The 22,116-nt window shown below is 37.9% G+C and overlaps 1 protein-coding gene across 5 annotated transcripts in view; it reads left to right on the top strand.

The window, feature by feature from the left end:
- LOC122790904 (flocculation protein FLO11-like) overlaps window positions 1-22,116 on the top strand; it is a 319,945-nt gene that overhangs the window by 225,842 nt on the left and 71,987 nt on the right. Inside the window, exon 1 of one of the 5 annotated variants that reach the window (XM_044058585.1) lies at window positions 1,549-1,716. The exons of the other annotated variants lie outside the window; for them this stretch is intronic. Coding sequence (XP_043914520.1) covers window positions 1,647-1,716 — 70 coding nt within the window. The 5' untranslated portion in view covers window positions 1,549-1,646. Of the gene's footprint in view, window positions 1-1,548; window positions 1,717-22,116 lie in introns of those variants that run through there. 5 annotated transcript variants of the gene reach the window in all.

Consider the following 22,116-nt stretch of genomic DNA (forward strand, 5'->3'; position numbering starts at 1 on the left):
TGAGTATTGTTTGTTAGGTAGACTTTATCATAGTAATAGACAAGAATAACACAATAAACAATTTAACATAAGAACAACAGAGAACAAGAAAAGAAACAAAAGTCTGCAACAGAAATTTATGTCACAACATTTCCTGTTGTTCTAGTAACTGAAAAGTACTTGGATCATTAATTCAGATATCTGCCTATTAGATGTATTCCATTGCGACTGCCAGTCCCTTCTCTAACAAAATGGGAATGATCAGACTGGTTTCATCTAGACCTGTTCTTTGCCAAAAGTAAGTATGAAATATATATAGAAAAAAAGTGTGGAATGGAAAAGGCTGTCTAATCTCAGAGTTCTAACATTTAGAGATGTAGGAATGTGAGGGTAGGGAGTCCTGAACCCTACAAAAACATATTTTCAGTATTTTTTCTCCCTAAATATTGATTCTGTTATTAGCTATATTTCTGATTAGATCTTATGGAAACTGCTGCTATCATTTATCTACTCTAGTCTAGTCTAGTGTTGATGGAAAAATGGCCATTGAAATTGTCATCTCTTGGTAATATTAGGAGAACTCTCAACATCTCTTCTTAATTTCCAACAGACCTTTATTACCTGCCTCACTGGAGAACACAAGACATAATAAGATTTCTTAAGCAATTTATAGTATTTGCTTGTCATTCTAGAAGGTGATTTCCCTTTGTCTTGTTATTCACATGCTCTGGTTCTATATAAAAGTACACTTGATGTCAGTCTTAGATACGTCTTAATTTATACATCTCTGTATTTTTTTTGTTATTTTTAACCTTTAACTCATTAAAAAGTGCAAGTTTAGCTGTTTGATGTTGGAGCTAATGTGATTGCTAAATGGGGGTTCCACCCAAGGGGAAGAGGTTAAGTTCTTCATATAGCTGCCTTGCTTGGCAAATACCATCTTTCCCCTCCACATTGCACTACATAAATTGCACCACCTGAAAAAATCTGTATCTGCCTCTTCATCCCATCATCTAATTGGAGTCTGTTTCTTGCCTTCCACAAGGCATTGTTGTCTGTGAATACAAGCCTGCCACCCTCACCCCCAGCACTGATACCCTTTATCCCTATAAGACTTCACACTTTCCACAAAGGGATTCTGACCTACCCTGGCTACCTCCACTGGAATAGTATATTATATAAATTTATCATTTCCATAATTTCATCTTTGACCCCTTTCCCTTTATTTCATAAAAGCCCTTAGATAACCTAGCTTATTAAGCAATCACTGTTTACTCATACTTAAATGATGTCATGTTCCACTGTGAATTGTATGTTGCAACAGAGGAGAAATTTTCTTCCACAATGCCTTACCCTGTTGCCACCAGTTGTTGACATAAAAAATTATGTTGTGCTGGGAAATGATAATCTCTTTCCCATATGTGTCATCATGTTTCTTTAAATAAAAAGAATGACAGATTCGCAGAGTAATCTGCTTTATAAATTATACTTGAGGGCTGTTTAGATTTTCAGAGCCACACCTTTCTTTTTTACCTTTCAGGACCTACAGGTTCACCTGCTCTAAGGAAGATAAAAGGCACATGAGGCTTCCTTTTTCTCTTCACACAAAACTGTGCAGTCATTTCTAACGTAACTTAATTAAAAATTGTCTGCAGGCTCAGATAATAATGGAAAAAAGAATTGTCTGTCAGCTTCTTATCTGTCTGTTGTGTATTGTGATCCCAGTTCAACCAGCCGGTAAGGAAAACATTCTCTTTATATATTAATTTCCATTTCTATTATTTAAACAGACTGTTAAAAAGTGTTGTAATCAAAGCAGGTACATGCCTTACTATATAATAATAATAATAATAATAATAATAATAATAATAATAATAGCAAAATACAGCATTTGATTTTTTATCAAAACTCCTGCCAATGCTCATAGCAGACTTGTATTAATAAATCCTGAATTCAAAACCTGCTTTGTGTATGTCTTGTTAACTGAATAATACTAACCTTAGAAATCATAGAAAAAAAGGCACAACATTGTGTATTTTATTGCTTTGTGAAATAATATATTTATAAATACTGTACTCTGTATTGTTTGTAAATACGAGTCTTTGTATAGGCTTAGTGGTTTAATACTCTGTCCACCCATAAATTGAAATCAGTCTAATTATCAACACTAGTAAGTCCAAGAAGAACATGCCTAAACTTGAAATTAGAGCAGTTTTCTTAAAATCACAGTAGTTAATGAAATATGGATTGGTATTTTAGAAAACAGCAGTGTATTTAGGATTTCAATAATATTTTGAACACTCATGACGGATTAAATTAAAAAAATAATAATAAAAATTTAATCATACTTATGTTTTAAAGGAAAATGCTCAACACCCACAAGCAAAGCATACATTTAAATTATTCAGATGGCAAGATAGCATTGCTTAAATGTGCTTTACTGACTACCATTTTAGGAAAGTCTATGCACGCTACAAGAGCATTTTGTATCGATACCAGCCCTGCATAACAACAGTGACCAGAATATTTGGGATGCTTGAACATTTTAATAAGTGTTTAAAATGAACTTTTGGAACAAAAGGCATGAGCAAATACAACATTTTCTAATGCTTCTAAAAATTTACTTTTGTGACTGCTAGTTAAAAGAACCAGCAGGAAAAGTAAGCACTTAAGAAATTCTGTTCCATATTTGAAAACATCTATCTTTTACACAAAAATGAAAGATTAAGGGGAAAAAATGTTCTGTAAAGACATGCAGAATAATAGTGCTATAACAAGCAAACAGCTAATTCTGTTTGAGTTTAGAGTGAAATTTGTTACTTAGCTGGTTTTGGTCACAATCTAGGCTGCATTCACTAGAGGAAGACTGAGGGACAAACATCTGTGCCCATAATTTATGCCAGTAAGTCTAGTACAACTTGTATAATGGTCCTGTGTTTTACTGGGGCCATGAAATAATTGTTCCATGTTATAATGGTCCCTTACCCTTTTATTTTCATATCAGGTTTTATCAGTGGTAAGATACAAACGTCCCTGTCTCTGAATGGACTGAAGACAAGCAATCTCTTACAAATTTCTATTACACATTGATTACATCACAGTATCAGCAGAATTTCTTGCTACATTTCAATTACGACAAGCTCTTATTTATAGAAATGATACCTGCTAAAGACATTTATTTCCGTATTTGGGGGAATCATAGCCCTGCTTCTGTTCAATTAAACAAACCTTCTTGCATATCATTATGGTGCAATAGGATATTATCTGCTTTACTTAGCTTATGCTTAGCTGAAGACCAATAAAATAGTTTCAAGACAATGTTAAACATTTCTTTGTGTGAATGGATTGTCGTGTATCATGCATTAGATTTCTTTTTTACCAATATATTTCTATTGCTATAGAACAGCCTATTATGTCAGTACAATGAAGGACAGCTTATAAAGCCTCATTAAGATGTATCCTATAAATAATTGGAAGGTTTTCTTCTGAATTACTAAAGCATACGTATTACAAAACATAAATTGACTTAAGCATGATAGATGGAAAGACATTGCTTCATCTCATTCCTAGATAGTTATAGTGCAAATGCAGTTTCTGACATGCAGTGTTTTTATAGTCTGGATGGTAAAAAATCATTGCAAATCTGCATTTTATTTATTATTAAACTGAGATATTATGAGCTGCTTTCTACAGATGATGGCATGTTATATAACTGAAATTACAAACAGCAGAACATGGGGATATAATTCAGCAGTCATGTAAATTCAAATTTGTGCTATGAACCTGTCCATAGATTTGCATCCCTCTGTGTGTAAAAGCCTCTGCAGATAGGTACATAGATAAAAAGAAAACACACACAAATATACGCACACATAAAATACAGAACTGAACATGGTGCTGTTTTTCTTGGTTAGTATACATGCATATATATATATATATATATATATATATATATTATACATATATATATATATTATATATATATATATATATATATATATATATATATGCATATATATATATATATATATATATATATATATATATATATATATATACATATATATATATATATATATATATATGTGTGTGTGTGTGTGTATGTCATTGTGTGTGTGTATGTCATTGTGTGTGTGATTGAATGTTCAAGCTTCAATTACCAGAGGTTCAACCTGTCGACAAGCAGAGCTCCTCCATAGGAAATCCCAGTCAGTGAGTTGTGCTGGCATTGATGTCCTTTTGGGGGAATTACCCCCTTCTTCAAGTTGGTGCAACTGTGGTAGGACTATTTTGCATTAAAACTATAACAAACATATATACTAATAAAAAAGCAAATTCGAAAAAAATTAACATAGTCCATTACCTAATCTCAATAATGCCGTTCCAGGGTGGGTGTTATTGGGGAAATAATGCCCTTCCACGATTGTAGACATCCTTTGACTGTGACATTGGGCCTCATAATACCCCTGGATGGGTATTTCCCCAATAACGCCCATCTTGTCAGGCATTTTTGCTTGAATAATGATGAACAGTAAAACCTTCACAGAACAGGGGAGGGAACAGTTAACCCTGGTCACTGTGTGAAGTCTGTATGTTCTTCCCACATCTGTCTTGCTGTTTTCCTAGGCACTCTTATTTTATACTGTCTCCTAAAAACATGCTGGTTGACTAGTGATTCTAAACTGTCCTTTTATATCACATTTATCCTGCCCTTAGGGCTAGAGGTTGTGACAGAAAACGGTCCATGGTAGATCAGTTTGCATAGTTAGTTAACAGACTAACAAGTTAAATCAGAATTAAGTGACTGATTTTGTTTGCAACAACTGAGTGATAAAACAAAACAAAACAAAAAAACAGGTCATCGTTTCAATACTCTGAGTGATGAGTTTGGCTAAGTAATGTGGTTACTGAACAAAACATGTTCCTTCACAGAAATGTCTGTGTTCTTTTTAAGTAGGGGAGTAAAGGAAACACAGTGTGTAAGGTTCTGACCATCATACAAAATGCTGCCTTTTTCTTGTTTTGTTTTGTTTTTTGAACATTTTAAATGTTACCGGTTCATCAGTAAAGTTAACAGAATATGCAGCGTACTAAAAATTGCAAAATTTTCAATTATCCAGTTTTGCAATCTCTGCTGTTAGAGAGGTGTTGGAGGAATTGTTCTACACCTGGGAAAATACACTTAGTGATAATACCCATTAGCTTTCCTACAGTATTCCATTTTGTGAGACATGTAACACCCATCAGCTTCCCTGCTGTATTCCATTTTGTGAGACATGTAATACCTATCAGTGTTCCTGCAGTATTCCATTTTGTGAGACATGTAATACCCATCAGCGTTCCTGCAGTATTCCATTTTGTGAGACATGTAATACCCATCAGCGTTCCTGCAGTATTCCATTTTGTGAGACATGTAATACCCATCAGCATTCCTGCAGTATTCCATTTTGTGAGACATGTAATACCCATCAGCGTTCCTGCAGTATTCCATTTTGTGAGACATGTAATACCCATCAGCGTTCCTGCAGTATTCCATTTTGTGAGACATGTAATACCCATCAGCGTTCCTGCAGTATTCCATTTTGTGAGACATGTAATACCCATCAGCGTTCCTGCAGTATTCCATTTTGTGAGACATGTAATACCCATCAGCGTTCCTGCAGTATTCCATTTTGTGAGACATGTAATACCCATCAGCGTTCCTGCAGTATTCCATTTTGTGAGACATGTTTAGCTGCACAAGAATGATCATGACATAATAATATTGAATCAGACCGTTTTCCTTTTTGTGTGTTCTACTCTGCATAGCTATCTTCATGGAAATAAATTTGAATTATTTTATTGTACACGATAATCAGTGGCAGTGTTTGATTAGAGTACATAGGGTACATGTCCCTCCTTTCCAGTGAAACTGAGTGCCCCAAACATTACAAATAAATCCCAGTGACTTTTCCTGTAGCTCTCAGAAGCACATCTTTCCTATATATGACATCAGCAGCTCACACAAGCATGGTTTTTCCCTTCCCCTCAATGACAGGAAAGTGAAAATGGCTTGTGACTTATGAGCAATCAAATGCTGTACCCTTTACCTGAGGCAGCTGTAATCCTCCTCACCAACTGCTACATCTTCATTAACTTTTTTGTTTTTGTTGTTTGGTAAATTGCTAAGGATTTCAGTCAATCAGTGTCAGTCACTGAGGTTTCATAGATCTCATTGTTTGGAAAATGCATGTTCATGCAACACCTGTGCATACCTCTCAAACTCTTAGAGCAACAAATCTGGACAAAGCCATAAATAAAAGTGGGTCAAAGGTCCAGAAATAAGGACAATTTTTAAATATTGCTCTTGTAAACTTAGAATGTTGATAGAATAACACGTTTTTCATTACGATGACATTTCTGAAGGATATGATGTCTGAAAATCAAAAGTATGTCATTATTTTCTAAGTTCAGTCTTTAATGATGTGCTAAACTGAAATACACTTCGGAACCCCGAACAAAACTCATGTAAAACCAAAAAATTAGCGACTGATGTTCTGAAGAAATCTAGAGTTACTAGATGAAAGCGCTCAACTACCAGTGTCATCGTTGGTGCATGTTTTTACATTAAAAGAAATTAACTGCAGTACTTTCGTGGTTCCTGAATTTTTGAGCCGTGTTGGGCTTACAATTTAGTGAGGTATTTGTGGACTTCAGGAACTTTGGTGTGATACCTCCCAACCTCTCAGTGCAAGAAATCTGGACAAAGACTGAGAAAATGGTGGGGCAAAGGCCCAAAAATAGGGACATATTTTAAATATTACTCTTATAAGCTTAGAAAGTTGTAGAGTAACAGGATTTGCTTTAACAGACACTTTTTGAAGGATCTGAAGTCTGAAACTCAAATGTATGTCATTACTTAATTACTTCAGTCCTCAGATCATTCCAGTAATTTGTCAGAAACACACACATTTTATGAGGAACAGATCACAAATATGAGCCAAAAATCTGGGGATTCTGCGAAAATCTGTACAGTTGAGAGGTATGAGTGCAGGACCTGCTAGTGTGAGTAACAACATTTCAAAAACATATGATTCAGAAATAAAATAGTGAATCATGAAACTCACTCTTACACCTTTCAACAGGGCAAAGGGGGTGGCTACCCCCGGTGCATCCTATTAGGTGGAATGGTGGGTGGGTGTTGATGGGGTAGAGCACAGTGCTGGCACTGATTTTCATGCAGCTTCATAAATGAATGAACGTTGATACTGTATTTGTTGCTACTGCTGAAGTGCTGAAGCTCTCAGAGAGTATTGTGAGGCAGGGAGTGCAGCAAGAAGCTTGTTACAGCTGTAGCAGCTTGCTACAGTTGCGGGAGGGCAAAAGAGCTTTCTTTTCATTTTCTTTTTATTTGGTCCTCAGGTCCTTATCTTGAGAACAACTTTTTTTTTGGATTTCAACTTTGAATTCATGGGGGATGCGTGTTCAGATAACTTAGCTATGCTTCTGAGCATGTGCACCCTCCCTAGCTCTCCTACACTCTCCTAACGTCTAATGAATACCACAATTCCACTCACTTTTCATACTCCTCTTATAACTGTTATTGTCATCACCTACACACTTTTCAGCTGAGTCACCTTATTTTATCTGTAGGGCCTCCATAATTTCACCTAATATTCTAAAAGTGGTCTCACCAGCATTCACTAGAGAACAAAGTAGTATAACCACCTTATCTCTAGGGCCTACACACCACAGACTACAATACAACACTTCATCAGCTCTTCCTGCTGCAGTCGGTAATGGTCCATGATGGCCCTGGGCCAGTATGGTGATTATTTCTGTTCGCCTCTGGGAGAATGCTTTTAGTAGGACTGAACTAGCAAGCTGCAATAGCCTACCTGTCAATATTAGACATAAAAAAAATCTATGTGCAATTGTGCATATAGGAAGAAGACAAGAGAACACCTATTAAAAGAGAATAAAAGCCATTGCTTCAGGGAGAGTATTTAAAGAGTCAAGTGTCATAAAACAGTTTTGACTCAAAAACTTGTGAACAGTACTTTGCAATGTATGTAGAAATGTTCTATTAGCTATGTATGACTAGAGAAAATAGTCTTTATCAGAAAGCTATATGTACAATATGCAATTATATAACACTTGCTCTGTATAGTTTTCATAATTGAATAACACACGTTTCAAATACAGTATATGATTTTTATGTGTTCCTGGTCTGGATTGTATCTAAAAATGTTATCAGAACCATTTTGGTTACAAATGAAAAATCACATATCTTACATGAGTCTGGGTCCAGGGTGCAGAAAATTATACTTATTAATAGTGAAAGTGAAAGTTAAGTGCCATCTCTATGACCCCTCCCCCCACACACACACGTACAGGACTTCTAGGTTATTTTTCAGTCTGTTTCCACATACAGGACTGTGGCTAATCTGTACGTGTCATTTGCAAATGGGTTCAGAATATTCAGATTCCCAGAACTGACCCATTTGGCTCATCACTGGTCACTTCTCTCTCCGCTGATAGTCTTTTCCTAGCCATCATATTCTTAGTTTTTTCTTGTAATTATTTCCCACCCAGTTAATAAGTTTCTGCCCGTCCATAGCTCTTTCAGCATAGTGTATTGTATTAGATGTGGATTTGAGTAAAATACCTTAAAGAGTTCTAGACAGACAATATCCACCAGCACTATCCTCCCATTAATAAACTGCTTCCTGTTATCAAAAGTATGTGATATGAATCCTCCCATCTCCATTTGCCACTCAAACAGTAATCCTGGGCCACCTCTGAAAAGGGACACCTTCTCCAGGTTTTATCTGGTTAACAAACAGATAAAAAAGCATTTAAAATGTGTCCCTTTGGGGGGATTTCCCCCCTCTCCCATTACTTTTGGCTTTGCCCAGAATTCTTGAGCAAAGAAATAGAGAATTATTTGGCCTGTTCCTTGTAAAATGTGTGGCTTTACGGCAAATTGTTGTAGAATACAGTCACTAAATAACTTATGTAAATATTATAAATACGGTCACATATACTTTATCAACTTTTTAATGTAATACTTATGGTGGGAATATTGCAGTTTTACTGACTGCATATTTATTTGATTTATTTTTGCTCATCCAAGTGAGTTAGCTGAAAAATCCCCTTCCTCTGTGCCTTTTTAACTTGTGCTGCGTTTCTGTTCATTACCTCGAATCAAGAGCTTTGTGGATTCTCTCTTGATGTTGTATATACTTCAGGAGGATGTAAATACTTGTTTGCCTCTATATATACTTAAGTAAAATGTGTAATGTTTGACTTTGACTTTAGGCCAGGTCTTGGCTAAAAAGAGTCCTTGGAACAGTTCACTCTCCCATTTAACAAAGTTAAAACAAAATAAAATAATATAAACAACCTGTGTATTGGAATACTGTCAAAGGTAGATGTAAGGTCAGACAGCCAATGTTAGCTTTCCTTCCATCTTTATGTGTATGTATTTTATTTTTTAATGGTTTGTTTCCTGGACTATTTCTGTTATGCTAATGGCCTGTTTTCAGGGGAGACTCAAGGTAGTAGTCATGCAGAATGGGGAAAATCTGGCCAAGGAACTTGGAAATTTCCCCTCATCTTTTTTTTTTTTTTTTTTTATTGCTGTTGAGCTTTTACATAAACCTGAGCTATCACTAACTCAGGCAGATAGGGCCTCAGTTTAATGTCGCATCCAAAGGACAACACATCTAGGAATGTAACACCTCCAAATATAGCATGTACTGGGAAATTATTCTAAGTACCTGAAGGAGGAATATACCCTATAGCCATATGACCTTCCAGCACCAAAGGCAAGTGTTCTACCTGTTGAGCTGCTAACATTGACATACAGAAGCTGTCATTGCTCACTCAATTTCCCCCAATACACCACAAGTTACAGACAGTGTATCTCACATTCAATCTCTCTTTACCCTAAAATGACAAATACTCTCCCAACCACATCTGTAAAATCCCCTTCACTAGCTCTATGACATTCAAATGTAGATGGGGCTGAATATCAGCAACGTAGGCAGGACACCAAATAATATTAATGAAGTAATTAAGTAAATAAGTAGGCAAGTAAATAAATAAACATTAACTAAACTACCAACTTAACCAACAAGAAAGCTAAAAATACAAAAAAGTCCATGTCTTCTATAGAATGTTTACCCATACCCTATAATGATACATAAGTATAAATTATTCTTTATTTTTTACATATGACATATGCATGTAACGCAAGAACATCAGAAAAATATTATCAATAAAATGCATATAATATTTCAGAACAAATAAATTAGGCACTTTGAGAACCCCTTTGATGTTACATCAAAGTGAATGCTATGCGTCAGCATACTGAACACTGTGCCAAAATATAAAGGCATTGTCACACTGACGCTATCGCATGTAAAATCATTAGAGTAAGGAGAAACCTCTGCCAAATGATCGCATCGCAAAGATAGGAAATGAAAAATGCAGAGAGTGGTGTCAAATGAAGAACATAGTAAAGTAAGACATAGAGAAAGATTTTTCCACATAGAATATATATATATATATATATATATATATATATATTTACACACACAAGGCACAGATGATAATTGCCAACTCCATAATGTAGATAAAGTAATGCCTGAAATAGCAAGTTACGTATAGTTGTTAACTGCAATTTAAAGATTTGCTGTCACCTTGTGGACTAAATGAAAAGTAGCTGTTTAGACAGCTAAGCATATATTGCACTTAAGGACCTGCATTTTCATTCTTTACAACACCTAAAGAAAAACTTTGTTTTGAAAACAGTGAGTTTGTTTGTTTCCCTTTATTTGCCTGCTGTGCTGATATCATTAGCTCATTATTGTGACTTCATTGTCATCCTGTGGTAATAGAGGCATTTGAGTTAAGAAGTTTAAGATCTCATATATAACAAGACAGAGACAGATAAGCTTAAACAGAAGCCTAATGTCAAAATATTCTATATTTGTTACATATTTGATGTACAAGGAATAATTATGTAGTTTTGCTTAGAAGACAAACAGACATGTATATTAATGCTTTCCTGAGATATCAGTGAAGTTTAAGTATTGTTATAATTTAGCCCAGAAGGCTGGTTGTTGATCCATAACAATAGTGTTAAGTTCTATTAATAAACAACAGCAAATTTAAATTGCATTCCGTTATGTAATGCTACCCAAATTCACCGTCTCTCCAATAAAAGAACATACAACAAATCCATATAGTCTGAAATGCTTTGCAGGCATAAGGGAGCTGGATAGTTGTTGAACAACAGTTTAATCAGACATTTTTATTGCGGGGGTGCTTCATACAAGAGTGTCCTGGAACTCAGGTCAGTGATCAACCTTGTAATCATATTACCAAGCCTGAGGTCCTATATTCTAGATACTCAGGTAAAGAGTGCATTGAGGTGCAAACTCACTACCATTTGGGATAAGTTGCTTGAGATGTCCAGGTTGGTAATGGGAAACCAAAACACGTATTGAGTGTTTCCTGGGAATGCCTAGCTAAAGTTTTTGTATGAGGTGAGAGCCACTCTTCATTCCAGAAAAGTACCTCCTATATAGGTGCAGCGGTCAGAGACATGGACTCTAAAAGGACCTTAGATACTGATAGATGAGGCTGCAGTAAAAAAAAAATGTAGCTGAAAAGTGTTTAGTGCTTTTTATGGCAATAACTGTAGGATTCACTGATAGACACCAGCAGTCAAGAAGCTGTCCAGTGAAACAGCAGGGGTAGGGAAAATACTGCCCATGATATATCGACCAAGGGTAAAGAAATGTTGACCTCTGCTTGGGACATTGTTTATTTATTATTTTATTTATTTATTTTACATTTGTTGACTGGGAAAGTACACTGGACAAAGCTCCACAACTAAGGTACAAGCACAGTAAGAGTAGATACAAATTAAAATTCAATTAACATAAACAGTAATGTTACATCAATGAAAACAAGCAATTACAGTTTAGGTTTAGTATCATTTGGCAAAGGAAAATATACACCACAGATTTGGGGAAGGTGTGAGAGTGAGAAAACAGTTGTGGGGTGTAAGGAAAGAATCAGTTAGGCTATAGTGAGTACAGAGCAGAGGTTAGAGATGCCTTTTAAGTATAGTATATTGAGTGTTGCAGAATATTTAGTGCTGCAGGATGAGGTGACACCAAGTATGAGAAGGGTGGGGTTAGTAGTTGGGTAGGTTGGTAGATGCAGTGGATTAGTTAGCTTTTATAACTGGGATAGGTTAACCAGGGCTAGTACAGGAGAATCAGCCAGGTGAGATTTCAACATATATTTAAATTGTGGCAAGGAATATTGAGGTACTATTTTATGAGGGAGTGAGTTCCATTTTTTGGATATGAAGTTGGAGAAGAGGGAATCACTGGCTGGATTATTGGCTTTTGTTACCTGTAGGAGCTGCCTGTTACTAGAGCAGAGTGGTCTGATATTAGTGTAAGGGAGAATTAGGTTTTGCAGGGCAGGGTTTTTTCAGGTTGGTGAAGGAGTTTACGAGCAAAGATCAGTTGGTTATATAGGAGCAGATGTGGTAGCTCTTGCCAGTTAAGTTGTTTAAGGGATGAGCAATGGTGTGATCTGAAGGAAGATTCAGTGGCAAACGTGGCTATTTTATTATAGCAGGTATTGAGTTTGTTAGTTTCGGTCTTATTCAAATTTGTGAGTATAGGAGAGGCATAGAGTAAGGGTAGATATTAGATGAGTGCATGCAGTGATGGATTTTGTGTGTTTAGTAAAGAATTGTTTGTTTATGTAGAGATGGAAAGGAGGGTTCATCCTGTAGTCAAACCTGTAATTCAAGTGGAACAATGCAGATTCTATTTATTCTGGTTGCAGAACCATGGATCTACAATTTGTCCTCATGCAAGGATGGGGAGGTCATAAGAGTTTGCCAGTGCTGCCTACATCTGTTTTGTGGACCTGGAGGAATCATATGACTGTGTGGATTACCTTTCAAATATTGAAAGGCCAAGATTTTTTCCGAAGGCAAGTAAACATTTGCCCAAAACTAAACAGTACGCACTGAACCATCTAAAACCTACCTAGGTTGGGGGCTACACTGCCACACACCCCGAACATTATATATCAACTCTAGGATCGCACTACAGTGGGAAAAGGGGCATATTTCCCCATGATGGGAAGTGTTTACTTCCCCTTGGAAAAAAGTCAGTGTTTTGGGATTTTAACTTTCATTATTTTTGTCTCGTGAAAACAATGTTCAGGAATCTGGTCTTTTGATATTTTAAAGGTAATCCGACTGTGTAGACCAGAATATATTCTGGGAATCAAGACAGCAGTACAGGGTCCCAAAGCATGCCATAGACAACTCAGTCCCTATATTTTAGGATTGGGAGTTATATCTGCATTCTAAGCATTAAATAAATTTAAGTGGTTATAGAACTTCCCAAAAGATGTGTTCTGTCTCCTCTCCCATTTGTGATTTCCATGAATAGGATATCGATGTACAGCCAAAAGCCTAGAGAATATGCAGTCTTATGATATGAGAGATGCATCTCTGTTGCTTGAAGAGGATGTGGCGCTCTTACACTCTGATCGTTATAAACTCCAGAGTCATTCATTGCTGAATGTAAAGCAGCTGATATAAAAATCAGCACCTCCAAATCAGAGGTTGTGGCTGTTGCCCAGAAAAGAGCAGATTGCTAGAAGAGTTTATGTATTATGGGGATGTGGCCATGATGGCTTAGTGGTTAACTACTGTGACTGTAGTGTACAGGGTCTTGGGTTCAAGACATGCAGAGGCTGTTTATTTGGAAGGGTGGCCTAATGGTTAAGGTGTTTGTCTTACAAACACAAGGTGCAGTGTTTGAGTCTCACAAGGGATAATTGGCTAGGCTTAAAATGGCTCACGAGGGCAGTTAGCTTAGTACTAATCTATGAACCTATGAACCTATTGCAAGCATAGAGGAGTATGAGAGTGACCCACTGGTGGGTATAGTGGCAGCAATACTCGAGGTGTTGCGGTAGCATGTGGACATGAAATAAGAATCGACTCAATGGATCATATAATCAATTTACTGGTCAGTCTGTATCCATGCCCTCATGTATGGTCATAAACTTTGGGTAGAGGGATTATATATATTGGAATGCCTGGGATCTGGTAGAATAAGCTGAAGTCTGCAGTTGGGATTGGGACATCCAACCTTCCCTATTCAGCTTTTTGCCACCAGCACCTGTACCAGGACAAGCTGTTTAGGAAATGGATGGATGGACACATGGACGAACAAATGTATGGCCTCTGATACTTGACCCTTTCAAGCAAGAACTTGCACTCATAAATAACTGTTCTTCTGAAGATGGGCTCAAAGTGCAGTATTGTCACATGTCATAGACAGCCCCCTCCTCCCTGAGCATACAGCACAGACAATACCCCACTATAAAATGAAAACGTTGTTAGGGGCCATGGATCATGAGTTGATAATTCCCTCTCTTTTGTTCATCATGTGGCAGGACTAGTCAGAAAATGCTTTTACTCAGTGCAGTTAATTGCCAAGGGAATATTATCGAGATTTAAAGGGGTCATTACTGGCTTATATTCAGCAATGACTGAGCCAGTAATTGAGTATAACGACCTGTTCAGGATGTACTTCACTAGACATATCAAGCAATGAAATACCCCACAGGTTCCTAACTAAGAAAATCATGGGACTGTTCCTTTAGTCAGGATGTTGAAGGACTCTTGCTTTCCATGCCATTAGAGACTCAGTTATCCTGCACCTCCCTTGTCTCCAGAAATGTAATAACTCCACAAAAACCAGAGGCAAAGCCATGCATCTTCAGCAGCAGATAAAATGGCATGGAGAGACATATTCATCATGTGGCACCTCACCCGCCTCTGGACCAGACTGTTCCTTTGGGTTATGAAGTGTGATACACTCACCTGCCTCTGGACCAGACTACTCCTTCAGGTTATGCAGTGTGATGCACTCACCCGGCTCTGGACCAGACTGCTCCTTCAGGTTATGCAGTGTGATACACTCACCCGTGCTCCTTCAGGTTATGCAGTGTGATATACTCAACCCCCTCTGGACCAGACTGCTCCTTCGGGTTATGCAGTGTGATATACTCACCCGTCCTCCTTCAGGTTATGCATTGTGATATACTCAACCCCCTCTGAACCAGACTGCTCCTTTGGGTTATGCAGAGTGATACACTCACCTGCCTCTGGACCAGACTGCTCCTTCAGGTTATGCAGTGTGATATACTCACCCCCCTCTGGACCAGACTGCTCCATTGGGTTATGCAGTGTGATACACTCAACCCCTCTGGACCAGACTGCTCCTTCATGTTATGCAGTGTGATACACTCACCCGTGCTCCTTCGGGTTATGCAGTGTGACACACTCACCCGCCTCTGAACCAGACTACTCCTTCAGGTTATGCAGAGTGATACACACACCCGCCTCTGGGCCAGACTGCTCCTTCGGGTTATGCAGTGTGATACACTCACCCACCACTGGACCACACTGCTCCTTCAGGTTATGCAGTGTGATACACTCACCCACCACTAGACTAGACTGCTCCTTCAAGTTATGCAGTGTGATACACTCTCCAAATTCCTGCAAATCCTACAGATGAATTTTCCATATGTACGATCCATACCTCTCAACCTCTTAGCACAAGAAATCTGGACAAAGCCTGACATAATGGGAGGACAAAGACTGAAAACTAGGGACATGTTTTAAATATTGCTCTTATAAACTTAGAAAGCTGCTATAATAACAGGATTTGTGTTAACATGCATTTTCTGAAGGATATGAAGTCTGAAACTTGAATGCATGTCATTATTTAGTGGCTTTAATCCTTAGAGCATCACAGAGATTTGTCAAAAAACTCAATTTTTATGAGGAACAGACCAAAAATATGAGCTAAAAATCTGGATATTATGCGAAAATCTGTACAGTTAAGAGGTATGGTAAGATCATCTGAATGCTTTGGGTACTTTATCTTCTTTTATAGATACTAATATAGATTATAAGCAATTAAATCACTGATATCAGAGCCTATATTGAAACCAAAATGTCTAAATGAATGCAATAAACAGATTTAGCCTACAAGATAAGCAAAAAAAAGTTTTTTTTTCAGAGGTGAGAGTTGTGTGAAGCCTTGCATTCCCCTTCCACCTGGAGGGCTTCATTCTCCCACACTGTCTTTAGTTAAGTACAATAACTTCACAGCTGCACAGCTATGGAGAATCTGCAGCTACTGCTGAGCTCAAAACTGTTACCACTCCTCATATGGACCATTTTGCTCTTAACAGTAACCTAGACAAATGGCACCTACAGATCAGAAAGTAAAGAACATTAACAGACGTTCCACTCTCCAACTCCCGCCATCCAGCTCCCAGCCCCTAAAAATTCTGGCAAAACAGATAAAATGACAAATATTGTGGAGCAAAACTAGACAAATCGGAGGTAGGCAGCTATGATCTCTGCTACTGAAGTTCACTGTGGGTGATCCAACAATTACGGACTTTACAAGCTAGTATATTGTAGGGCGGCCACGGTGGTGCAGTGGTTAGCATTGCCGCCTCACAGCAAGAGGTTCTCCGGTTCGATCCTCGGCTGGGGTGCCTTCTGTGCGGAGTCTGCATGTCCTCCCTGTGGTCGCGTGGGTTTCCTCCGGGTGCTACGGTTTCCTCCCACATCCCAAAGACATGCTGCAGGTGGATTGGACACTCTAAATTGCCCCTAGGTGTGCGTGTGAGTGTGCCTTCTGTGGAAGGTTGGGCGCCGGGCTGGCAACTCGACACCGTAAAACTCCACTGCCATTCAATGTGCGGACAAGGTGATCTGCTGTGGTGACCCCTAACCAGGAAAAAGCCAAAAGAAGAAGAAGAAGAAGACAAGCTAGTATATTGTAAAACATTGTGCCACTTTAAGAAATACTTCAGTAAAACATCTCTTGTACAGTTCTGCCATTATTGTTAAAGGATTTCCAACCATGTTTACCAGTAAGAGTTTAAGGCAATGATTTCTTTGATTTATTTAAATTTGTTAACCAGGGTGGACCACTGATGTCTTTGGACCGTTTGCATGTTCAGCCTGAAAGCTCAAAACAGAAAAGACAAAAAGTATAAGAGACAAAACTGTTTTTACAGCATAGAGTGAAACAAGAAAATATTGCCAGATTATTTGACATAATCCAAATTCAGTCAGAAACAGGAAATAAGATGAAGGAGACAGGAAACTGTCATAAGGAAAGAAAAGAGTTAAAGTGATACCTTCACCCCGGGGGAAAACGAGTGGGGGAGAAGTTAGTTCTGGCTATGCACATCATGTATACACCTTAAGTCATGGGTTATTTGCAGAGCAATATTCTAAATGAATTGTGAGCATGATATTAGGAAACTGATTGTAGGACAACATTTCTCAAACCTACAGAGCATTAAAACTAAAATAAAATGCTTAAATTGTGAACTGTACAAACACATTTATTTCCCTGTTCACCTGGTCGTAGAAAAAATAGCAGATAAACTGACTTCTATTTAAGCAACACAAATTAGGTCACTTTGCCCCTGTTAATCAAGGTGATTCATCCTTGAGTGTTGGTTTGAGGGAGTTTACAGGTGTAGTCAGTACCTGGCAAATATCTCTGCTCATCTCAGTAGTGAATCACTGGCTCAGAGTAGGTGAGGGAAGTCTGTGCTTTGGGATGGGGTCTGCATGTAGGAGGTTTGTACTACTGAACCCTCAAGTCATGCAAGTCATATCTACTCTCTTTTTATGGTGTCATTTAAAACATCCTTTCATCGGAACATAATGACATGTTTGCATACCTCTCAACTGTACAGATTTTCGCAGACTGTCCAGATTTTTGGTCTCATATTTGTGGCCCATTTTTCATAAAATTGTGGTTTTCTACTAAATTTTTGGCAAGTCATTAAGGACTGAAGACAGAAAATAATGGCATACATTTGAGTTTCAGACTTCATACCCTTCAGAGAGTTCATGCTAAAGTAAAACCTGTTATTCTATCAACTTTTAGGCTTTGTAAAAAAATATTTAAAAAATAGTCCCTATTTTTGGAGCGTTGTCCCCCCATTATTTATGACTTTGTCCAGATTTCTTGGTCCAAGAGGCTGAGAGGTATATTTACAAGAGATAATATAATGTTGCAGAGATATAAGGGTGGCGGTCTATGCAGTGGGGGTCGGTAGCTATGCCCCCCAAAATAAAGTGTAAGATGCATTTTCTTCATTCTTCAGTCTTTGTTCATAAACTGTCACCTTGGTGAGTAACTTGGTTACTCTTTTACACATCGGCAGTTTAATAGTGAGATTAAATGCAGTCCTCACAAACAACATCTAAAATCGTTATTTGACACAGTTTGATTTGTTGAGTATTACGTGTATGTTCTCTCCATTGATACAGATTATTTTTCTTTACTATTCCATTGATTAGAAAATACAGATGACGGACTGCTTGTTTTCATACTATTTTTACCTCATTTTTTTGTTGTGCATATTAAACACATACAAGGAGTGTGTATCTTAACCTTAATGTGCAGTGATAGAGGTAAAAGTTAACACAACAAAATGTGTATTTGGTCAGTGTTTGTCAGTAAATGATGGAGAGAGAACAAGAACATTAATGGCCATATTCCAGACACACAGTACACACTAGTCTACTACAAATGCCCATGTCCTAGATCCTCAAACACCACTATCTCACAGCCATCTTGGGATGCTCATAAGTCCCACAGCCAGCTGCTTTTTCTCAGAGTCAACTATATGTTCAGGTGAGGTACAGCAGCCATGGAGAGAGTGGGGGGTGCCGCACCTAACCCAAACACAATAGTTAAGCTCAGGCAAGGTGAGTGCATGGCATCCATGGGGAAGGAGTGGGAAGGGGTGGGAGTCATACCTCTCAACTGTCCAGATTTTCACAGAATGTCCAGATTTTTGCCTCAGAATTTTGTTCTGTTCCTCAAAACAATTGTGGTTTTCTGGCAAATCACTGAGATGATCTGAGGAATGAAATCAGTAAATAATGGCATATATTTGAGTTTCAGACTTCATATCCTTTAGAGAATGCATCTTAATATAAACCCTGTTATTCTAGTTACTGTCTAAGTTTAGAACAGCAATATTTATCCCTATTTTTTTTGGGCTTTTGTCCTCCCATTATGTCAGGCTTTGTCCAGATTTCTTGGGCTATGGCTGAAATGCATGTTAGTATTTCAGGCAGTGATCCAGATGGGATTTATTATTAGGAAGGGGATAGTTTTAGGCTTAGGGAGTGATCTGGGACTTTAGGTTTAAGGAGTGGGTGGGGAGTTTTAAGTTAAAAGGCTGGATGAGAGTTTCGGTTTAGAGAACAGGAGTGAGGTTTTGAGGACTGTAGGGTTGGCAAGTACGAATGGAGTTTTAGGATTTGGAAAAGGGAAAAGAGTTTAGGGTTAGAGAGTGGACTGGAGTTTTAGTTTTATGGTACAACTGGAGACTTAATATTTCAGGAGGAGAGTGCTACAGTTAGGGCTAGGGACCAGGTGAGAGTTTTGTGGTGAGAGTTAGGGTTCTGGCAGGGCCGTGCAGTTCATCTGGGTCAGAAGGTGGAAGGGCTTTGGAATTCACCAGGACTGGACTAGTGGAGATCAGGGCACTTACCAGTTAGGGCAAGTAGTTGAGAGTAAGTGTGTCGCAAGTTACTTGTAAGTGGCCACTTTTAGTGGACCCAACATACACATGGAACCCGATTGTCTTCTGAGTCATGTAATTAGATTTGCAAAACATGTAGGTGTGGTAACCCCTCCCCAAATGTTTTCAGTGTGATAATCGTCCACGTATAGTCAGCATGATAATCCAATCCCCATAAAGTATATTGCTTTTCTGATTTTGAGTTAGAGGTGTGAGGCTGCAAACTATGAGAAGTACTTATTGGAGTTTAGCTATAAATATTATATTCTGAGCTTCAGATATCCTGTTTTAGCCCTTTCAGGTAATGGTAACCCCCATTGATGCAATACCACTATGAAACATAGCTGCCAACAACTGTATTGCTAAAATCTACAGCGTCTAAATATTGAGTGCATGCACCAAATATGGAGTCCCTTTGTACCCTTGCAGGTGAGGATAGTGTCTGGCTAGCTGTAGTGCACTTTAGAGTGTGATGCATCACCCATGGCAGCCCCATATATAGTCACTGTCTATCCACATGCACAAATACATGCAGAACACCACATATCTGTGCAGAGGTCAGGGCTGTGCTGAAAAGCTCAGGTAGCTGTAATGCTTCTGTCTTTCTAATTGTATGTGTGTCCACTATGGCTGTGCCAACCAACATCTGCTGTACATGGGAATTGAATTTTCTCCAGGTGCCCTATACAGCTCCCCCGGTGGAATGTCTGCTTGCTGGGAAGACATCTTAAATGAGATAGATTCAACTACTAGAGTTATGATGTGTATGCCTACTGTCAGATCACATAATTATTTGTCTTTTTAATATTATTATTGTTATTATTATTATCATCATCATCACCATCATTTTTGTATTAGTGACATGCTTTGAGCCTTCCCCCATCCCAGCACTGGCTCCAGGCTAAGCCTGTAATTGGTTATTGTTTTGATCAGTGTAGTACCCCAGTAAACAAATAAAGAAATAAAACTAAAATGGAGTCTTTCAGTCATACCTCTCAAGATCTGAGACTCCTTGATGCTCAGCAGAGTTTTACCTGCCAGCAACTCTAATGGTGACTGGTTACTCCCATCATATCAGTGCTCTGACTTTTTTCCTTGGATATACCCATTTGCTCACACAGTATACATGACACAGCACTCTGTAGGAAATTTTTAATGTCTGCCAACTCATTAGACTCTGAAAACATATGTTCCCAGTTACCTCTTTCTTTCCTACCACACCTCCAACATTTACCATTAACCCGAGGAAAAATTCTTTGGATCCTGCTCAGGGTTTAAACATACCTATACAAGCAATTCCAGGCAGAAATCCTAAATCCTCTAGACTTTGTTGCATATTTGGGAGCCATGCACATGATCTGCCATAATTTCTATGTGAACTTGTATATCTAATCTTCCTTCCCAATCTTTTCTGACCTCTTCTGATTGATTACTATAGTTACTGTGTAATATTTTGTATGCCTTGCTAATTATCACCTTTTTTAACAGCAGCTTCTGTTCTAGATTCAATTAAAAACTCAGTCCGTACAGGTCTTTAATTTAGGATTCCCCTTTCTCTTTGTCTATATTCTGATATCAATCCCAGATAGGGAAGGCAATCACTAATCAAAATCCAAACGTCTTCTTGGCTTTGTCCCATTCTATTACATTTCCTTCTCTTAATTATTTCTTCCCAGTACCTTGGTTCTTTTGTCAGCTTCCTCCAGTAAATTCCAACCTCCTCTTGTCCATTCTCTGTAGCCCTAATTACAATCATCCCTATCAGCAGAATCTCCTTTTGCAATTTCCATGTTGGTTTCATTCTTTGTCTACTTTCTGCTACTTTATGAATATAATATTCTGTGTGACTGTTGTTATTCTCCTTAAGGATTTGTGTCCAAAATCCCATTCTTTCCCTAATTCTTGAATTACCCCCTCCCCATTTTATCATCACCCCCCTTCCACTCTAAAGTGTATCTTTCTGCTTGTGTTATGTAAAAGAGCTTAACTGTGTAGCTCCGAAATATTCCTTTAAATCAGTTAATCCTGTTGTTTTGTTGGGAGGATCAACTTATCCCACTTGACTCTTGCCCTCTTCTTCTCCCAAATAAAAGTTTTCAATTTTTTATTACTTATTGTCCACAACATCTCCTCTGGTTGAGAAAAATATGCCTTATCTGTGTATACAACTAAAGGGACTAAAAATGTATTCTGTTTGTAATTTGCAATCCATATCAATAGGCAAAAGCTTCCACTTTCTCAATTTTTGCATTATCTTTTGTTTACATATCCTTAGCTGCCATAAACCAATCCTTTTTAATCTATACTCCTAAATACTTAATTTTATCATGTCCCTATAAAATATGGGTATTGTTGGACTAATTCATTTGTGGGTAAATTGTTTATAGATATAGCCTTTGTTTAATCTTCATTAATTTTATGCACTGAGATGTCCTTTTCTGGTTCTATCAGGTACAAAAT

The sequence above is a fragment of the Protopterus annectens genome, chromosome 16.part0 (genome assembly GCF_019279795.1).
Source record: "Protopterus annectens isolate FY-2018-M chromosome 16.part0, PAN1.0, whole genome shotgun sequence".
Lineage (NCBI taxonomy): Eukaryota > Metazoa > Chordata > Ceratodontiformes > Protopteridae > Protopterus > Protopterus annectens.